The sequence below is a fragment of the Etheostoma cragini genome, chromosome 20, assembly GCF_013103735.1.
Source record: "Etheostoma cragini isolate CJK2018 chromosome 20, CSU_Ecrag_1.0, whole genome shotgun sequence".
Taxonomy (NCBI): domain Eukaryota; kingdom Metazoa; phylum Chordata; class Actinopteri; order Perciformes; family Percidae; genus Etheostoma; species Etheostoma cragini.
The window spans coordinates 5,467,030-5,484,460 of NC_048426.1; the positions used below are offsets into that span (position 1 = coordinate 5,467,030).

A 17,431-nucleotide genomic window follows, 5' to 3' on the forward strand; every position below is an offset into this window, starting at 1 on the left:
GTTCTGGGGACACGCAGCTAGCAGATAGTGAGGAGATGTTTGCTGTATGTGACAACAAACGTTGTAGCCTAAAATACGAGTGACATCCCTTAGAGCACCTTTAACGCGAACTGGTGCAGGAATGCGATGCTTGTATCACACTACTGCTCACCGCTGGTGGAGTTTGGGGCTGTTACATGTCAACCACTCTACGTTCCACGCAAACTCACGGCAGTGTGTAAACTCTGTGTTTACATCCTACCAAGCGCTAATGCTACCAATGCGTTGAAGCTGAACTTTACAGGGCTATCGGCGAGCTCCAAAGCGCACATCCGGATGGACTAGTTATTGTTGCTGGTGATTTCAACCACGCAAATCTCAAGAAAGTTCCTATATTCTACCTTCACCTCAGAGTGAACCTAACTTTTAACTATCAGTGGTTTGTTACAAGTCTACTTAAGCCCTGTTTTTTGTTGTGCGTTGTCTGTCATGAATGCTCCTCGTCAATTAGTAATTGCACTTTATGTATAGACTATAATGTGTGTGTACTAAAATGTAGCCTGTCTTGTATGATGTTTTTTTTTACTGTTCTTTTTATTAAATGTTTTTATATATTTTAAATGTGTAACACCACTTGAGCCACGGTGAAACGTTTCGTATATGATTGAAATAACAAAACACATTTGACTTGACTGCCCTCTGTAAGTGGTGGGCGTGGCTTGGGAGTGGCCTCGTAGGGAACTGAAGCAAGTGCATTCTGGGAGTTGTTGTCTTTCATCCACATGAGCCTAAAATACATCAATTTTCTGTCTTTTCTTGATCTAGAAGGCACCAGCTTCTACATAAATGACACAATTTAAATACATATTCATCTTTCCAGCAGTGAATTATTCCTTTAATAATAACAACTCGGCCTAAAACGTCTGTTGCGTTTAATAATTATCTCTCTCTGCAAGTCTCTCTACTAAAAAGCAGATATAAGGTAGCAGATATAAAAATCTTACTTTCCCCATCACTGCTGCTGATACAGCTAGTCTTGATTCCCCTTACAAGGAAGCATTTAAAGTGATATATTGATTCTCCTTTTAGCAGCCTGTGTCTTTTTACCACCCAAGGACTAGACCTCTGACATCAGCTGTGAAAGACAACTCCAGCAGATTACATCACCGGAAAAGATTCCCTACCCCGGCTCCATGTGACACTCCACCATCATTGATCAGAAAGCATGACGTCTTCTAGCTAATACAGTAAAATACTCCTACACACTAGCCTTTTACTGTGTCTGCCTCATCATCAGGAGCAGCTTAGTCCCACATCTCCCGATGGATGTGATCCTCCAGACACGAACTTACCCCGGGCCATTGCGGTCTTCCCGACGGGTGACCCCGCCATCGTTAGCCCCCTCAGTACCACCTCTGCCGCCCTGACTATCCTTGGCCTGGCGCTCCACCACCTCCCCCTCATCCAGGGCATGGTGGAGGCGGTAATTCACTATCTTCAGCAGCAGGAACATGGCAGCAATAACACCACAGTAGATTCCCACTATCGCCATGGTAGGTTGCAGGGCCTGGGATTAGAAAAAGAAGCACAAATTAACGTACTGGATAGGTAGAGGGAACAGGATGAGGCTGACTGTGTCTTAGACTTTCATTATATGTTCTGATTTTGTAATGACATATTATTTTTGTCGAAGATTGTGTTCTTCTCAAAAATTAAAAAAATAAAGATATTTTCAATTAGAAGATGAAATGTAGTTTAATAACGTCCTGCTGAAGGATAATCAGTCATCAGGAGTAACAGTCGACAGATCGTGTGACAGGAATCAAACCTGTACACTACAACCAAGTAAGCTCCTCTAAACCCAGCTGAAAGAAGAATTGAACGCATCATTACACCCACTGTGCCAATTATTCATGACGCACACTGGCAGTGTTTTAAAAACTTTTTTTGTTGTCTTTTTTATGTCTCTTTTAATTGCTAAATCTGCAAAGGAAGGCGGCTATCACCAAGCCCCTGTATGTCTACCACAAGACAGCTCAGCTCCAACTTCCCTGTTGTCCATGAGACCTCCCGCTGCTGCTGCTGCTGCATCTATTTGCAGTTATTACAAACAGCGGCACCACTCAAACCTGTGGCTCAATATAAACCACAGAGCTGACCAGCGTATTTCCACACCACGAATAGAACGAAAACCACAAACCGTTTTGAAACATCGGCTTCTCAATATAGAAGTTAGTATGCTAATTTCCTGACCTGGGTACAAGAATAGAGATGTCTCAGAAACACAATGATTCACTGACAAATCATCTTGTTGTGTAGCCTATATCTGGATTCTGAATTATGTGACACCCAACCCATAAATAACATGCACAAGTGGACTATAATTTATATACTGGGGTGTCAAGTCCTTCTTAGGTTCAGAGGGCGAGCTGCTGTGCCAAAGTAAACACAAAGCAGTGTCCTGAGAAGCAAAGACACATTGTAACAAATGAGCTGAGCAAACAGCAACCAGTGTATTGAGTCAGTTTCTTGGACATTGAAGTTTAGCCAGATTACTGTTGCATCCTTGTCAGCTGGGCTCTTGTAATCACAGCTGGTAGCTTCTGAAAACTGGTGATACCGTAAATCACTACCGACAGGCGGAAAACAACTAGATAAAAGGGGGGTGGGGGATTTTCAATTCGCCGATTACAGCTTGGCACAGTGTAGCTAATCGACTGTTAACAACCTAACGGATCTCAACGGCACCGCTGAGACACACACACACAATGTAAAACAAAAGAGCATTCTGGTCCAATCTATTTGGTGGATGGTACACTTCTGGGGGCAGCCATTTAAAGACTATTTTTGATATTTGTGTCATCTCAATAAGGTTTACGTGCGTATAGAGCCGACAACCTTTTGGTGTCATAAAATATTTTGGGTGTAGGGACAATATTCCGTGACGTTTAGTTAGTTTATTGAGACGTTACATTGTCTCGCTCCAGATAATAGACTGAGACCGACCGTTAGTATCCTGTGGCAGCTAACCTAACGGACACTTGGTTTGGTAACTTACCAATGTCAACAGTCAAGACAAAAAACATAAATAAAGCGATTATAAAGGGGTTAAAAAGCGACAGGTCTCACCATGTACAGTGTGAAGGGGAAACATAGCAGAAACAGCCATATGTAGAGATGTAAAGCGTTGACGAATGTATTTTGATCGGGGTCGTAGTACCATCCGCCTGTGACTGAAGCCCAGACCCCCTGCCTCAGGATCTGTAGAGTCTGCGACCCCATGTTGTTTTTCCACTCCGACGAATCCGAGCGGAACCGACCAACGGAACAACCGGGGTGACACGCTGGCTATTCGTCGTTGAACATGACCAACGGTGCTCTTTTTTCAGACACTGGCCTGAGAATCCCCTCTGCAGCCATCTTTTCTGCTGCTAGCCAGCCAGCTGGGGCACTGTTCTCAGTCCTCCAGTGAGGAGACTCCTATCCCACCACGCCCTGCGAGAAACTTCTTCTTCGTGGCATCCGAACATAGTAGCCGATTGTAGCCATGGGAGCAGCTAGCTAGTACCCTAAATATCTAAATAAGTAAATATATTATACATATTATTCACTATTGCTGTGTGCTGTCGCACTTTTTTGTTGCCCGCTTTCACTCGTTGGTGAAAATTCATGGGTTGTTTAGTTCTACTTGAACGCAGCGATGAAAAATAGCACAAACGCATGAAATCTAATACTATGCAATTAGGAGCTCGGATCAAATGTGACCAAATGGCGACACCTGCTGGAACATTCTCCTTTTTCAAACTCATGTTCAAATCCTACTTTTTGTAAAGATTATTGTTTGGGCTTTTCCGCCTTTATTTGATAGGACAGCTAGGTGAGAAAGGGGGAAGACATGCAGGAAATAGTCAAAGGTCGGATTCGAACCCTTGACCTCTGAATCAAGGAACCAAACCTGCTCTACCACTGAACCAACCCGGCCACCGTTCGAGCATACTCTTTTGCAAGCTTAGAAAATAAGCCAAAACCATAAGTTGTGAAAGCACTCCGATAAGTCAAGTACAAATACAACAGTATAAAAATACTTCATAACAAGAAAAACTCCTGCAAGGACAGAAGTTTAAAAAGTAAAAGTATTCTTTTGCAGAAAAATGCGTATATTTGATCATTAGACCATTTATACTGATGCATTGATTTGTAAGCAGCATTTGACTGTTGTAGTTGTAGGTTGATGTGGAACTACTTATTACACACAGGTGTAGCAGTTCAGTCTGGTGGTTTATTTTCCTTCATTTTTTCTATAAAATTCTGCTGCACACATTTTTATTCTTTTGTACCATTCTTGAATCTTTGCTTTTTTTTGTGGAAATATTGACCGTTTTTTCTCTCTCATTGGGCTTAAAACAGTTAAAACAAAACCACCTGAGACGTTGAGAGGGGAAATGTCTCAAAGGTGGGACTGTTAAAAACTCACAGACATCTAAAATGTGACAAGGCTCCCAACTAAACACTGTTTTTGTAAAGGGTCAGAATCGGTTTTAATAATGCAATGCGTTTATTTGGCCGTTCATATGCTTTTCAATGTAACATTTGTATTTGCAAATTTGCCAGGAAACTCCAGCTATCAGGTACACATATTGGAGTAAAAAGTACAATATTTCCCTCAGAAATGTAGTGAAGCATAAGGTTACATAAAATGGAATTACACAGGTAAAGTACATCTAGATTGTATTCAAATAGAGTACTTTTGTTAATGTACTTACTTTCCATCACTGGAGACCCTGTTTGATCAGTGTAGTAGACTCTAAAGGAAGGGTCACTAAAGGGGGGCTGAGGGCGAGTCAACATGAGAGCAGAGCTGCAGTAGTGATACACAAGTAAGCCGTTACTTTTACATGATATTTTGTTCACAGCGTGAGGAGAAACTGATCAAGCAAAAATCAAAACTATCAACTGTCAAAAATCAAACACATCAGGACATAGTAGCTGATATATTTTAATACAAAAACACAAAAGGCATTCCTTTATAATAAAAAAAAAAAGATTAAATATTTTTTTTAAAGAGGTGCTAAAGTCATGAAGCTTTTCAAATGAGATGATGCATTATGACACACATCACCCTATAAAGCACACTGGGAACTAAACTGTCATCTGTAGTCACTACAACACAAATATTATGCTGATGTCAACAGTAAACCGACACTGATGCTGATGTCAGCTTATCATAATATTTAAAAAAAAAGAGAAAAAGCTCATCCTAAGTGAGTACTGCTAAATGCCTGCTGACATCAAGCAGTTAACCCCTGTTGGTAGTGCAGCTGCCTGAAATGTCCATGATGCCAAACTTATCACGCGTACAAATAAGGATACAGTGTAAAAGTAGTCCTGGCACTGAGACAAGATACTGACACTTTTTGTGCCAGTTCATTCTGAGCCTCCTGTAAACTGATCAAATGAGCAGAGTGGCAGACAATCTTGGAAATTTGGAGAGGGCCCACGAATATCCCCAAGCTGTTCTTCCAGTTAGAGCTGTAGGACTTTACATTTCCCTGAGTCACATCTTCCCAGAGTGCGATAAGAATGACCGTCCTTCTCACTGTAGTCGTGCTCTCTTCTCGGGAGGCGGTTTGCTTGATGGAGCTGGAGCGGAGGACTTTGGGGCTGGTTCCCTTTCCTCTTGTTTTTCAGCCTCCGTGGGGGGTTCAGGCTCTTTCTTCACCTCAACTGCAACACAAGAGCATGCAATTAGAGGACACTTTTATGGAGTTTGTGGATATCCAGCCACTATCTACACATCAAAATCTGAACACCATCTACTTTGAAATATAGATGTCAAATCTGGAATTTCTGAATTTAAAGACAATGATACAATAAGACTGCCAGATGTACATAGACCCAAGGTTAAATATAATAAAATCACAAGGGCACACAAAATAAAAATGAAAATCCATAGACAGAATTTAAAGGAACTTAGCCTCATTTGCAGCCTTTTTTCAATGTTAAGCACATCAGACACCATTTATCATGTCACTTTAGGATGTGAATATTATATAACTATTTCAAGAGCATACCTGGGATAGGCTTCTCGCCAGGCTTGGGCTGAAATTGCAGAAAGAAAAACAATATTACTTGGATCCATTCACATTAACGTGAAACACTTTTTGAAAGGGAAGTTTGGGGTCCTCTACTGGAGCTGCTGCCCCCGCGACCCGATACCGGATAAGCGGTCGAAGATGGATGGATGGATGGATGAAACACTTTTTGCAACAGGACATTTCAGATAAAAAGACGGAGAAGATTTGACATTAATAACTGCTTTGCGTCAGTGTAACATGTACCTGGTAGAATGTTGGTGGAAACTTGGACCTGAGGTCCAAAAGGAGCGTGTCAACACGTTGCCTCTGAAACAGGGAGCTCGCTTCCTCTTTCTTCTTAGTCTTGGGTTTGGCTTTTTCTGTTAAATAGAGTTTTTTTAATCAGTGAAGGCACCACATTATTCCCAAATTGTATATACTGTATTTTAAATTATTTGTTCTTTCATGCATATTGTATCCTATTATTTCATGAGTATTCTGTATGTGTGCTGTGTGTCTGATATGTTGCTGCTGCAACACTAGAATTTCCATTTTTTGGGGATAAAAAAAAAAATCTATTCATCTATACTGTATGTTGTTTATGGTCTCATTTATTATTATTATTATCATATTGTGCACTTATATTCCTGGGAGGAGGCCTCGGGGAAGACCCAGGACCAGGTGGAGAGATTATTTCTCCAACCTGGCCTGGGAACGCCTCGGGATCCCCCAGTCGGAGCTGGTTGATGTGGCTCGGGAAAGGGAAGTTTGGGGTCCCCTGCTGGAGCTGTTTCCCCCGCGACCCGATGCCGGATAAGCGGATGAAGAGGGAGGGATGGATGGATGGATGGATGGACCTATATTGCAGGTGGTGGGCGTTTTCAACGCGGTTTGAGCCGAAGTGATAGCATTACATTTCTTTGCTTCGCCTGTTCACCCGGGTTTTTTGGGCTTTGGCGGGGAGGGGGGTGAGCCTGGGAGAGAACACTTTGTGTTGACCGTCGCACTAACGCTATGTACTATATATACACACTATATAACACTATATTGACATAAAGTAATTATACATTTGGTAACTGCAGTACTAGTTTAACACGTGGAGGAATAAATCATTGCAGTCCAATCTTGAGTGCATCACAGTGTGGGCAGCAACAATCAGCTTTTAGCAAAGTCATCATATTCAACCTGAACTCACTACCAGAAACATTATGGGATTGCAGGGCACAGTTACCTGGCTCTTGTATTCTTCAATATTGGTTGTTCTTAAATTCAATTCCGTTCCTTCAAGAAGCGGACAGTGCAAAAGGCTATTTTTCAGTCATAGCCCACGGCCTTGGTGTTAAAACAAGGCTTTTAAAATACAAATAGGAACGGTTCGACTGCTAACGAGGCTACCACCTACATGTCTAAACTGTACATTTAAACAAACTGACCTCTCTCCTCGTGGTCCTTGAAGTGCCACCAGTATCCTTTGGATGGGTGATAGCGGCAGTATGACATGGCCTCATCAAAAGCAGACTGGATTCCATGGACAGCAGAAAGCTAAAACAGATTTATGTCACATGGTTTATGTCCAACATCCACCATCAACAGCCATTATAATACTCAGTTCCCAGTGAATTTTAAAGGGTCGCAGTAAAGAGTCTCACCGCTCTGGAGCTGATAACTGTTCCCAGGTCTGGGGCCTGATACACCACTCCTACTATGATGTAGTAGTCAGCCAAGGGTATCACTGGAGGATGGAAATGAATGATTACAGCGGGTGTTGCAATAGCATTCTCCCATAGAGGCTCAAACGCTGGATTGTGGGTTTGGGGTGTGCAAAACAATCATCAAATCTGCATTCACGAATTGATTCAGGCTCTAACAATTCAAAATCGATTCACATTATATTGTTTTTCGTTTAGTTTTGTAATGGCGCTCATACTATCACATGGGAAAAGGAACTACAAGTACATACTGTGAATTGTTTTTGAATCAAAAATCCATATCGAATCGTGTTATTTACTGAATCATGCATCCCATATTGTGGGTGTGGTTACATGTTTTCTGACAGCTGTGAGTATAAGCTTGTATGATCACAAACGTCATTACTGGCATTTACATCAAAATAAATATATTTACTGTATCATAACACTCCTTTAACTATGTATGCCGTACATAACCACACTCCTGATTTTTCTTTATTCATATTTCTACTTGATATTTCTACAATTTGTGCAAATGCAACACAGAATTTCCCTTCGGAGATTAATAAAGTATTTCTGAATCTGATATACTATGCAGCTGGATAATGATAGGAAGGACACCTGTGGTCAGCTACATCACCGATATTCCGATTCATCAGACATTCACCTTGTGTTGGCGACTGCCTCTGTTGTTTCCGGATTATATAAAGAATTGGCTCTTGAGCGTGAAGAAGAATGTACTCCACTCCCACCATCTGGCTGAAAAGAAGACAGAAACAATGTTTGCTTTTAGTTTTGTGAGTCACTCAGCACTACTACTACAGAAAATATATAGCCCTTTAAAACAGAACCAGTCTTAACCCTCGTGTTGTCTTCTTGTCAAAATCAAAATCAACACTTTTGTTGAGGCATTTTATCGATTTTTAAAAAAAACTTTTTCTTATGTTTTCATCCCTTTTGGCGCTTTTTTTTCCATGTTTGCAACTTTTTGGACGTTTTCACGCTCACTAACTTATTAACTTTAGTTTTACAGTTATTTTGGGAATTTATGATCAATAAACCTAATTTATAGGAAATTATACCTAATGTTTGAGTTAGAAAAGCCGAAATTAGGAATTATTTAGACTGAAATTAAAGGAATGTCGGATGATGGATAATCACAGACTGGATTAGGTCAACTTTTACTCAATAATATTTCAAAAGCACGTCATTGTTTTTTTTCAAATGCTATAAAATTGAAAAAGAGTAGAGATTTGTACTTTCCAAAGAGCGTTGTGTGGAATCAATCATGTTATTTTGACACTGAAGAACACTGACAAAGGAAAAATGGTCAATTTGACCCGAGGACAACATGACGGTTAATAAATACTACATCCGCGCCTTTTATCTGGTTGGGTTTTAGCTCCAACTGTTAATTCATTTGCATGGATCCAATAATGCATTCAGTATATTCTTTAAGGTAATACAACTCTTCTTTATTTTTTATTTATTTTTGTGCAGAACAACTATTTCCCAAGTAATACCAATTTGCACTGTGTAAGATAAACTTACTTCAGATGTTCCAGAGTAAGCCGCTGCATCTTCACTACCTCGTTATTACAGGTTCGGTCATAGAAGGGGTTACTTCTCTCAGAGAAGTAGTCCAGTACATTTCCAGGGTTAAGAATCGGTACCCAGCCGCTGTCCACCCAGGATATCCCAAGAAGGTTGTCTGCAAATTGAACAACTAATTTAACTAATGTCTTAAGCTGAAGGCTGCTCAATTTTAGTACATTTCCTGTGGTTACATGTGAGGTTCAAATTGTTATTAGGATTTTGGTGAACACTTTTAAAGCATGGATGAAGCAGGCACTAATGTTACACATAACCTACTTATCACCATTATCATCATCATCATCATCATCCCAGCATCAGGTTATAACCGCCGGCAAAAAGTACAATAACAAACTTCTGCTTCAATCAGGACTTTGCCATCAGGGCTGTAAGACCACGTTGGGTCTTCAGTTTTCCTTTTTAAAGCCTTTTTCTTTTGATAATATTTGGACAAGTGTGTTATGGGTGTGTTGCTTATGACAGAACAAAATCAAATCTTGCTTTCCAGTTACACGTTTCACATTTCCTTGCCCTTGTTGTAAAAGTATTTCAGTTTTATACCAAACTTAAGCTTGAATTAAACATAATAAGTACAAATAAGTATATAAAGTAACGTAAAGAAATAATTTAAGGTAGTGAGGTACAAAATAAAATTAGGATAAAAATAGAAGCTGTACATGAGTATTTGCAGACAAATGACATGATAAAGGTAGTGATTGGTGCTGATACATTGGCTAATAGTGTGTAATAGTAATGTTATCTAACAACCATACTGTCATTATAACCATCAGGTACAGCTCACTGCACTACGCAGCCACTAACGTGACAGTACCAAAGCACTACTCATTCTAACGTTAGCTAAAAGACTGGAGTGAAAGCAGGTTATTACTTTCAGTTGGCAGTAACGTTAGTTAGCAGTAACGGAGCGGTCAGTGAACGCAACGTTAACGTGTGTAACTTCATAACGTTTTTCATATGATCGTTTATCAACACTGTTGCTGGAATGTATATGCGTTTATTGATTTATTTTGACAACTCTGGTAGCCAGTCAGTATAAAAGCTAAATATCAGCTAAGTTAGCCAACATGCTATAATAGTCAAATTATTTATATAATGTGCCACCTTATCGTGTATTTTTTTATCATGACTGTTATATTTTACTATTTAAGTGTTCTATTTTGTTAGCTTATATTTTACAATGTTCTATTTCAGTGTAATTTTATATTTTAACACCTACATTTTTAAAATGTTATAACCCGCCATATTAAGAGCTGCTAAACTTCGTTTCGTTGTTTAAAACAATGACAACAAAGACCTATTCTATAGCTAGCGTTATAGATAGAACGCTCATAGACAGCGGCTGAGATGCTAATCGATGCTAGCGTTAGCTTCTAGCTAGCACGAACAAAGTATGTGGAACCTGCCGAAAGCAGATCTACGACGCAGCTTTATCACAACAGTCCAATTAAAACACGTGCACTGTTGACTAATTATATATAACTACAGCCAAAAACTAAAAACAAGGAAAAAACTATCTAACAAATAATAAACCGGCGATTTAACTACCTCTGAAATCCACCGCCGCCATGATGTAAACAACTGTCTCACAAAGAGGGCGTCATTACTATGCTTCCGGTAGTGGTTTGATGACGTTGTCTAAATCGTTTTACTCAGTTAAAATCCTAGACAGTGGTTAATTGGAACAAATGGCACGAATAAAGCGTTGCAAAGGCATTTTATAAAAAAAAAAAGAAAAAAAGAGATACAGTGTTATTATTGTTATTATTGTTATTATTTTACCTTATTGTTATTATATTGGTCTTTTGTAGTCTACACATGCAAAAATCCAAAGATTCAGGATGTCATCATTGATCTTAATATTTATTTATTTTGCCTAATTTAGCAATAATGTATCCACACTTTCATTTCATACAAACACCTAAATTGAATTGTAGTCTTTGTGCATGGCCATCTCTCTTGACAACAACTCCAGGCCTGGGCTACATCTAGAAATGAGGTGCTGATAGGTCTGCTGTAAACAAGCATCCGTTTGAGCATTACGCAATCAGTCGAATGGAAGAGCTTTCATGGATCATGGTCTTTCATTTCCGATCAGCAGCATTTGCTCCGGAGAGCTGAAATTCCAGAGACTAGACACACCCAGACAGCTGAATTGTGAGTGTGACAGGGGAACAGATGGATTTGGGATGGTGAACAGCATACACACGCTTAGACTACACACACTCAGTGCTAAAATGGCAGTCCAAATGAGAAGCTCTTTTGTCAAGGCCAAAGGAACATCCGTAGGCTTTTCATCTCCTGGCTGTCTGCTCCCCTCTTGTAGAGGCTCATAACACCATTACCCTGCATAAACCCCGGTTTGAATGACATCACAGCCTTTAGGGACTGAAGTGTGTCATGAGTGTGTCTAAAGTGGCCGTGCAGAATGCCAGGAGTCATGTGGAGGCAGGCTGCAAGCTGCTCGGGCGAGAGCCGACTGGCTGGATGATCTTGATCTGATTCATCTGAGCAGAGATGACAGCATTCCTCCGATTTGAGATGGGAGCCAGATATTGAAAGGGTTATTTAAGTGGAAGGAGAGGACTGATATTCACTGCCGTGAAGTGCTCCTCCTACAGTAACAAGGCTGAAATATTGTAATTTACAAAGGAACTGGCATGGCTGGCACAGACAAATCAAATAAAACGAGAATTAATTAATAATTACATTCTTCAATTCTAAAAAGGCTTTCTGACTCATTTAGAATTAATACAAAATAATACAAAACACATACAACAAGATACAAGGGACACAAAATATATTCTATTAGGCAGAACTCTATTTCACTGAAAACAATATATCTACAAATTTATATACATATATATATATATATATATATGTAGCTACATATATACATACATATACTGTATATACTGTATATACACATATAATTTAAGTAGTTTATTATAACACATTTATAATTTATAATTAACTTATAAATATATATACAAATCTGTTATAAATTCTAAATTGATTTTATAAAAAAAATTAAATAGGCCTACGTTATTATAATTTATTGTAACTATGTATAATTATAACAATTTAAGAATAACTCTCTGGTGATATTTGTCAATTCAGAACAATAAGGATTAATTAACACATGATAGCAATTTCCCTTCGTAATGATCACACAAGTTATCTACAAAGAAAACATTGTCATTGCAGTCTGGTTTTAAATCTAGCTGTGTCCAGTTTTTGCAAACAAACTGATGATTAAATGATCTCTAAATAAACTGATAATGTAATCAGCCTCTCTGCTCTTCCTGCCGGAGGATCCCCATGGGACCACTGGCCTCGCATTTATCGACCAATCGGCTCGTCTGAGAGGAAAAACACGGCAGCAGGCTCGAGCGAAGGGGCGCGCATCTCGCGCGGGGCTGGTACGCGCAGAGCAGACGTAGCTGCGACACTGCTGGCGAGGCGAAGACGCGTCTACGGCCGAGAGGATGCAGTGAAGGAAAAAGCCTCAATTTCCCAGCTAATTTACGTCGGTGCGCCACGGCAACTATAAGAAAATATCGACGAAAATGAGCGTGGTCAAAGCCGGGCACGACGGCAGGGTCGACGGCGGGAGAGGCAGCCACATCGACGGCAGCGGCAGTGGCGGCTCCCCGAGGCTCCAGCAGTGCGCTCAGCCTCCCAACAACAGCGGCAGCAGCAGCAGCAGCAGTCGGACCAAAGATGCCAGATACCAGCAACAGCTCCAGCAGCAGAGGCATCATGGTGGGTCGATGCTGAAACAACCATCACTCAACGAGCCCGCCGACGTCGTGCGACGGGCTCTGGACTTCAAGTGCCAAGGGACCCAGTGCTACAAAGATAAGAAGTACCGAGAGGCGATTGGCAAGTATCACCGCGCTCTGCTGGAGATTAAGGGGCTGTGTAGGGTGCTGGGGGATCCGGACACCACCTCCAAGCCCCCGTCCACCCTCCTACCAACCATCAGCAAGTCCAGCACGCTGACAGATGAGCAGAAGGGGGCCATGGAGAATGCAGAGCTGGAGTGTTACAACAGCTTGGCCGGTAAGAGACGTTTCTCTTTCTCTCTCTCCCACACACACACACACACACACACACACACACTACACTATACTTATCTGCTGTCTGGGAATCCTCCTGATCTCATGAATAATTCATAAGGAGTATGAGTCATTCTTAGGCTTACCCCACTATCTGCCTCACTTTCTTTGATGTCCACTTCATATTGATGGTGTATTTCTCCACACCTTGGCAAATTAAATCATTGTATTTGTTAAATATTAAAAAACTAACCCAAAAATCTAATGTCTCTTGGTGCCAGACAGAACACACATTAGCACTTCTGCTGTGTACTGAAATACAAACATTGGCTCATGCAGTAAGTATATCAGTAAATTCTTTTTTTCCCCTCTCTATCTTTTCCTCTTTTCCCACTGCAGCCTGCCTGCTGCAAATGGAGCTGGTGAACTATGAAAGGGTGAAGGAATACTGTCTGAAAGTGCTTCATAAGGAAGGGAAGAACTTCAAAGCTCTGTACCGATCCGGCGTTGCGTACTACCACCTAGGAGACTTCCAGAAGGCCCTGTTCTACCTGAAGGAGTCACACAAACAGGAACCATCAGGTCAGGACTGAGGGCTGTCTCAATGCTGTATGTCGTCCACGGCAAATGTGCACCACAGATCAGACCACAGAGCCCAATTTAATTGGGTTTTGCAGCCACCTTCTACTTGTACTTCTACTTCTACTCCACTACATTTCAGTGGGAAATACTGCACTTTCCACTGAATGAATTTACATTCATAGTAGGGCTGGGCAAAAGGGAGAAAATCATACATCACAATATTCTTGACCAAATACCTCAATATCGATATTGTAGGGTTGACAATTGGTGCTTCGACAAAATATCTTCACACTTAGATTTTAGATAAATAATAATCCGTTACGTGGACATATTACTGATGTTATGTGGTCTAGACCTACTCTGTCTGTAAGGGGTCTCGAGATAACTAGTTATTAATCAATACAGGAAAATGGAATTGAATAATGTCTGAGTAGGGAAAAGGTGAATAAAAGAACAGTAACAACAGTTTGGTAAGTTCATAAAATGACAACTTTACTGTAATGCAGCCTTTAAAACCAGGAAAAGACAACTCTTATGTCATATCACAATATTACAATTTCCAAAATCTAAGCTGATATCTAGTCTCATATCACAATACTGATATAATATCAGAATATTGTTAATGGTTACTTTACATGTTACACACACAAAATATATGATCAACATAGAAAAGATGCATTACCAGAGGACCCTGAATTTGAAGCAGCTGATGGGATTTTTCAATTATTTATTTCATTATGTATACCTGTTTTTTTGTATACCTGTTTTTTTGTCAAAATGTCTTCAGTGTAAAGGGCCTAAAGACAAGCTGGCAGGGACCTGAGAGAAAGGGGCAGATATATGTATATATATACAGTAGAATGTATATTAATGCTAGAAAGCTAATTAGGGCGTTGGTGGGTGTGGAAGTCAGGCAACGACTGACGGCGGGAAACACCGGGGACCGTGCAGGACCTGAGAGGACTAGCAAAATGGATACAAGACATTTGTACAGCTGATTCTCGTAATAGGTTAAATCCCTCAATGTTTCCATTAATTAACAAGCTTTCAGTGTCCATGTCCCTTTAGATTAATTAAAAAACGTTTGTGTTGTGGTCTATTTCAGAGTGCGTGTGTGTTTTTCCGACTGATCAAAGAAAGACTAATCAGACGTCTCATTTATGAGATTTTTCCGGTGCCGCCGGAGGTTTCAGCCGGATGTCCATTATGTCCCTTAAATCCAGACAGCTAGCTAGACTATCTGTCCAATCAGAGCTTTCTGTTGCAGGACTAAAACTACTTTTCAACACTCACGTTTCACCAAAACGAGTTCCCTCCCGAGGCTGTTTTACAGAGGCGCCGTGGCTCCGTGCGGTTTTAGACGATTTTGATTGGTTTAAAGAAATGCCAAATCACCAGAGCACGTTTATCTCCCATCCCAGAATGCCGTTTGGACGAGCCAGACCCTCCTCCACTGCGCTGTGGAGGAAGGTCTGGCAAAGCGAGACTAGTCCAGAGAACCTGGACTAGTCAACATCAATTGTCAACTGTGAAGGTAGAATCCATCGCCTCGGGGAAACATCTGTGATAAATTATTATAAACTCAAGGTTAATGCTATTTACTAGCTTCTGTTTTAAACGGCTCATCTCTTTGCATTGAGTGATTTGCTGTTGTTAAATAAATGTACAATAACTGCAGTTTTGTTCAAGTTTCACCTGATTGCTAGCCTAATTGTTTGCCAGGTTAAACTGCACTGTGTATCTGAAAAAAAACATTCATAGTGCCTGAAAAAACATTTCCAAACAGTATTTCCTGTAGCCACATTACTGTGTCGATCACCTACTGCAGTTTACGTGGATGATTTATGAGCATATTGATGCAGCTTTTCCTGTCTGAGCAGGAAATAAATCAGCCTTTTCCTGTCTTTGTTTTCCAGACACCAATGCCATCCGCTACATCCAGCTGACAGAGATGAAGATTCGCCGGAATGCTCAAAGGGAAAAGAAAGAGGCGACATAAGCACTGGCTGAGTGACGACGTTCCAGCCCGACTGTGTGCCACCCAGACCTTACACACCATGGTTCAGAGGTCTTGGTGTGAAACGATATTTGTTTGCTTTTGCCTTGCACAGCATCCGGTTTCCAGTTATGTGATTGAACTTCATCATTGCGTGCTTGAAGCATTTAAAAAAAAAAAAAAAAACAACATTCATCAGTACCAGATTCTGAGTTTTCTGTCTCCGAACCGATAAATGTATCTAGTATGAATCCATCCCGAGTATTTTTTACCCATTACGAACAGATGCACTGCCAGTCCAAACATTGCACTTACAGGCCAAACCTTGTGATAAGAGACAGGAGCAACAAGTTCCATAGTGAGTCCAGCATGTCTGCAGGCGAGTGGAACTGTAAAATAGCACGTGCCCTCGCTCAAGATGTCTCTCGAATGCCATGGAGGAAATGAGTAACAACCACCTACACCCCCATACTTTGGTTTTAAAAGTACAAGAAAAACATTTTTCTATATCTCTCTCGATTCTATCTGAAGCAAAGGTGCTTTCATTGAGTAGGTTTCTAACTCAAAATGTGTAGGCAAGGACATCAAGAGCACATGCTCAGCACCTGCTAATTGCAGTATGAACTTAAGAGACATATCACAAAATGTAAATAGGCTACTTTATATAAATCATAAAAAATGTAATGGAGAGACAAGCTATGTACTTATTGATGCCAAAACACTTCATTCACAGCAATTACTGTAAAGGTATGCGTGTAACAAATGTGTCTATTGATTGGAGTATTTTTGTTGTTGTGATGAAGCAGTGGATTTCCCTTTAATTTTTCATGTTCATTTTTTCTCCTATGTTCCTTAAAAAAAGCTAAAAATAGATCTATGGAAAAATGCTGATGAAAGCACATGTGTAAATAAAGAAGTGAACCAAAACTGATTGAAAGGATTTGAACTGATTTAAAGATATTTTACCCAGCAATATCCCCCCAAAAAACCCAGAAGGTTGTTGAACCAGATTTAGGTATTTCAGAATCCTTAAAGGTCCTATGGCATGAACATGTCCCTTTATGAGTTTAATATGAGTCCCCCTGGCCTGCCTATGGCCCCCCAGTGGCTAGAAATGGTGATAGGTGTAAACCGAGCCCTGGGTATCCTGCTCCGGCTTTGAGAAAAGGAAAGCTCGGATGGGTTGATCTGGAACCTTGCTCCTTATGAGGTCATAAGGAGCAAGGTTACCTCCCCTTTCTCTGCTTTGCCCCCAGAGAATTTGGCCAAGCCCATGAGAGAGAGACATCATGGCTTTCAAATGAGCAAAGTGGCAGTTGGTCAGGGCCACACCCCCAGCCTTCACCTTGCCCCCCCCTTCCACCTTCAGATACAGTATTAGGGGACCACTAAGGTCTATATAAAAGAGACTTCAGATACAGTATTAGGGGACCACTAAGG

At 40.6% G+C, this 17,431-nt stretch overlaps 3 protein-coding genes across 3 annotated transcripts in view; 1 reads left to right on the plus strand and 2 right to left on the minus strand.

Annotated features, from left to right (window-relative positions):
• Positions 1-3,526, minus strand: part of pcnx1 (pecanex 1) — a 42,131-nt gene extending 38,605 nt beyond the window's left edge. The window contains exons 1-2 of the mRNA XM_034857635.1: positions 3,109-3,526; positions 1,332-1,546 (exon numbers count right to left, since the gene is read on the minus strand). Coding sequence (XP_034713526.1) covers positions 1,332-1,546; positions 3,109-3,261 — 368 coding nt within the window. The 5' untranslated portion in view covers positions 3,262-3,526. The remainder of the gene's footprint in view (positions 1-1,331; positions 1,547-3,108) is intronic.
• A 1,534-nt stretch (positions 3,527-5,060) lies between these two features.
• Positions 5,061-10,980, minus strand: med6 (mediator complex subunit 6). Its single transcript, XM_034857618.1, has 8 exons — positions 10,901-10,980; positions 9,293-9,452; positions 8,409-8,500; positions 7,703-7,785; positions 7,487-7,595; positions 6,318-6,433; positions 6,051-6,078; positions 5,061-5,703 (listed from the first exon to the last, which is right to left on the minus strand). Exons 1-8 carry the CDS (start codon positions 10,920-10,922, stop codon positions 5,573-5,575), a joined length of 741 nt encoding a protein of 246 aa, XP_034713509.1. The 5' UTR covers positions 10,923-10,980; the 3' UTR covers positions 5,061-5,572.
• Positions 10,981-12,724: 1,744 nt separating this feature from the next.
• On the plus strand, positions 12,725-16,918 carry LOC117935429 (tetratricopeptide repeat protein 9A). The gene is made up of 3 exons (XM_034857617.1): positions 12,725-13,417; positions 13,813-13,995; positions 15,912-16,918. Exons 1-3 carry the CDS (start codon positions 12,922-12,924, stop codon positions 15,992-15,994), a joined length of 762 nt encoding a protein of 253 aa, XP_034713508.1. The 5' UTR covers positions 12,725-12,921; the 3' UTR covers positions 15,995-16,918.
• The last annotated feature ends 513 nt before the right edge of the window (positions 16,919-17,431 follow it).

Excerpts from the sequence above, each read along its gene's own strand:
- med6 (XM_034857618.1), bottom strand. The coding sequence starts at position 10,922 with ATGGCGGCGGTGGATTTCAGAG. Across the intron at positions 8,501-9,292 it reads CTTACTCTGGAACATCTGAA|CCAGATGGTGGGAGTGGAGT; the intron begins GTAAGTTTATCT and ends TCTTCTTTTCAG. Across the intron at positions 7,786-8,408 it reads GAGGCAGTCGCCAACACAAG|TGATACCCTTGGCTGACTAC; the intron begins GTGAATGTCTGA and ends TCCATCCTCCAG.
- LOC117935429 (XM_034857617.1), top strand. The coding sequence starts at position 12,922 with ATGAGCGTGGTCAAAGCCGGGCACGACGGCAGGGTCGACGGCGGGAGA. Across the intron at positions 13,418-13,812 it reads GTGTTACAACAGCTTGGCCG|CCTGCCTGCTGCAAATGGAG; the intron begins GTAAGAGACGTT and ends TTCCCACTGCAG. Across the intron at positions 13,996-15,911 it reads ACACAAACAGGAACCATCAG|ACACCAATGCCATCCGCTAC; the intron begins GTCAGGACTGAG and ends TTTGTTTTCCAG.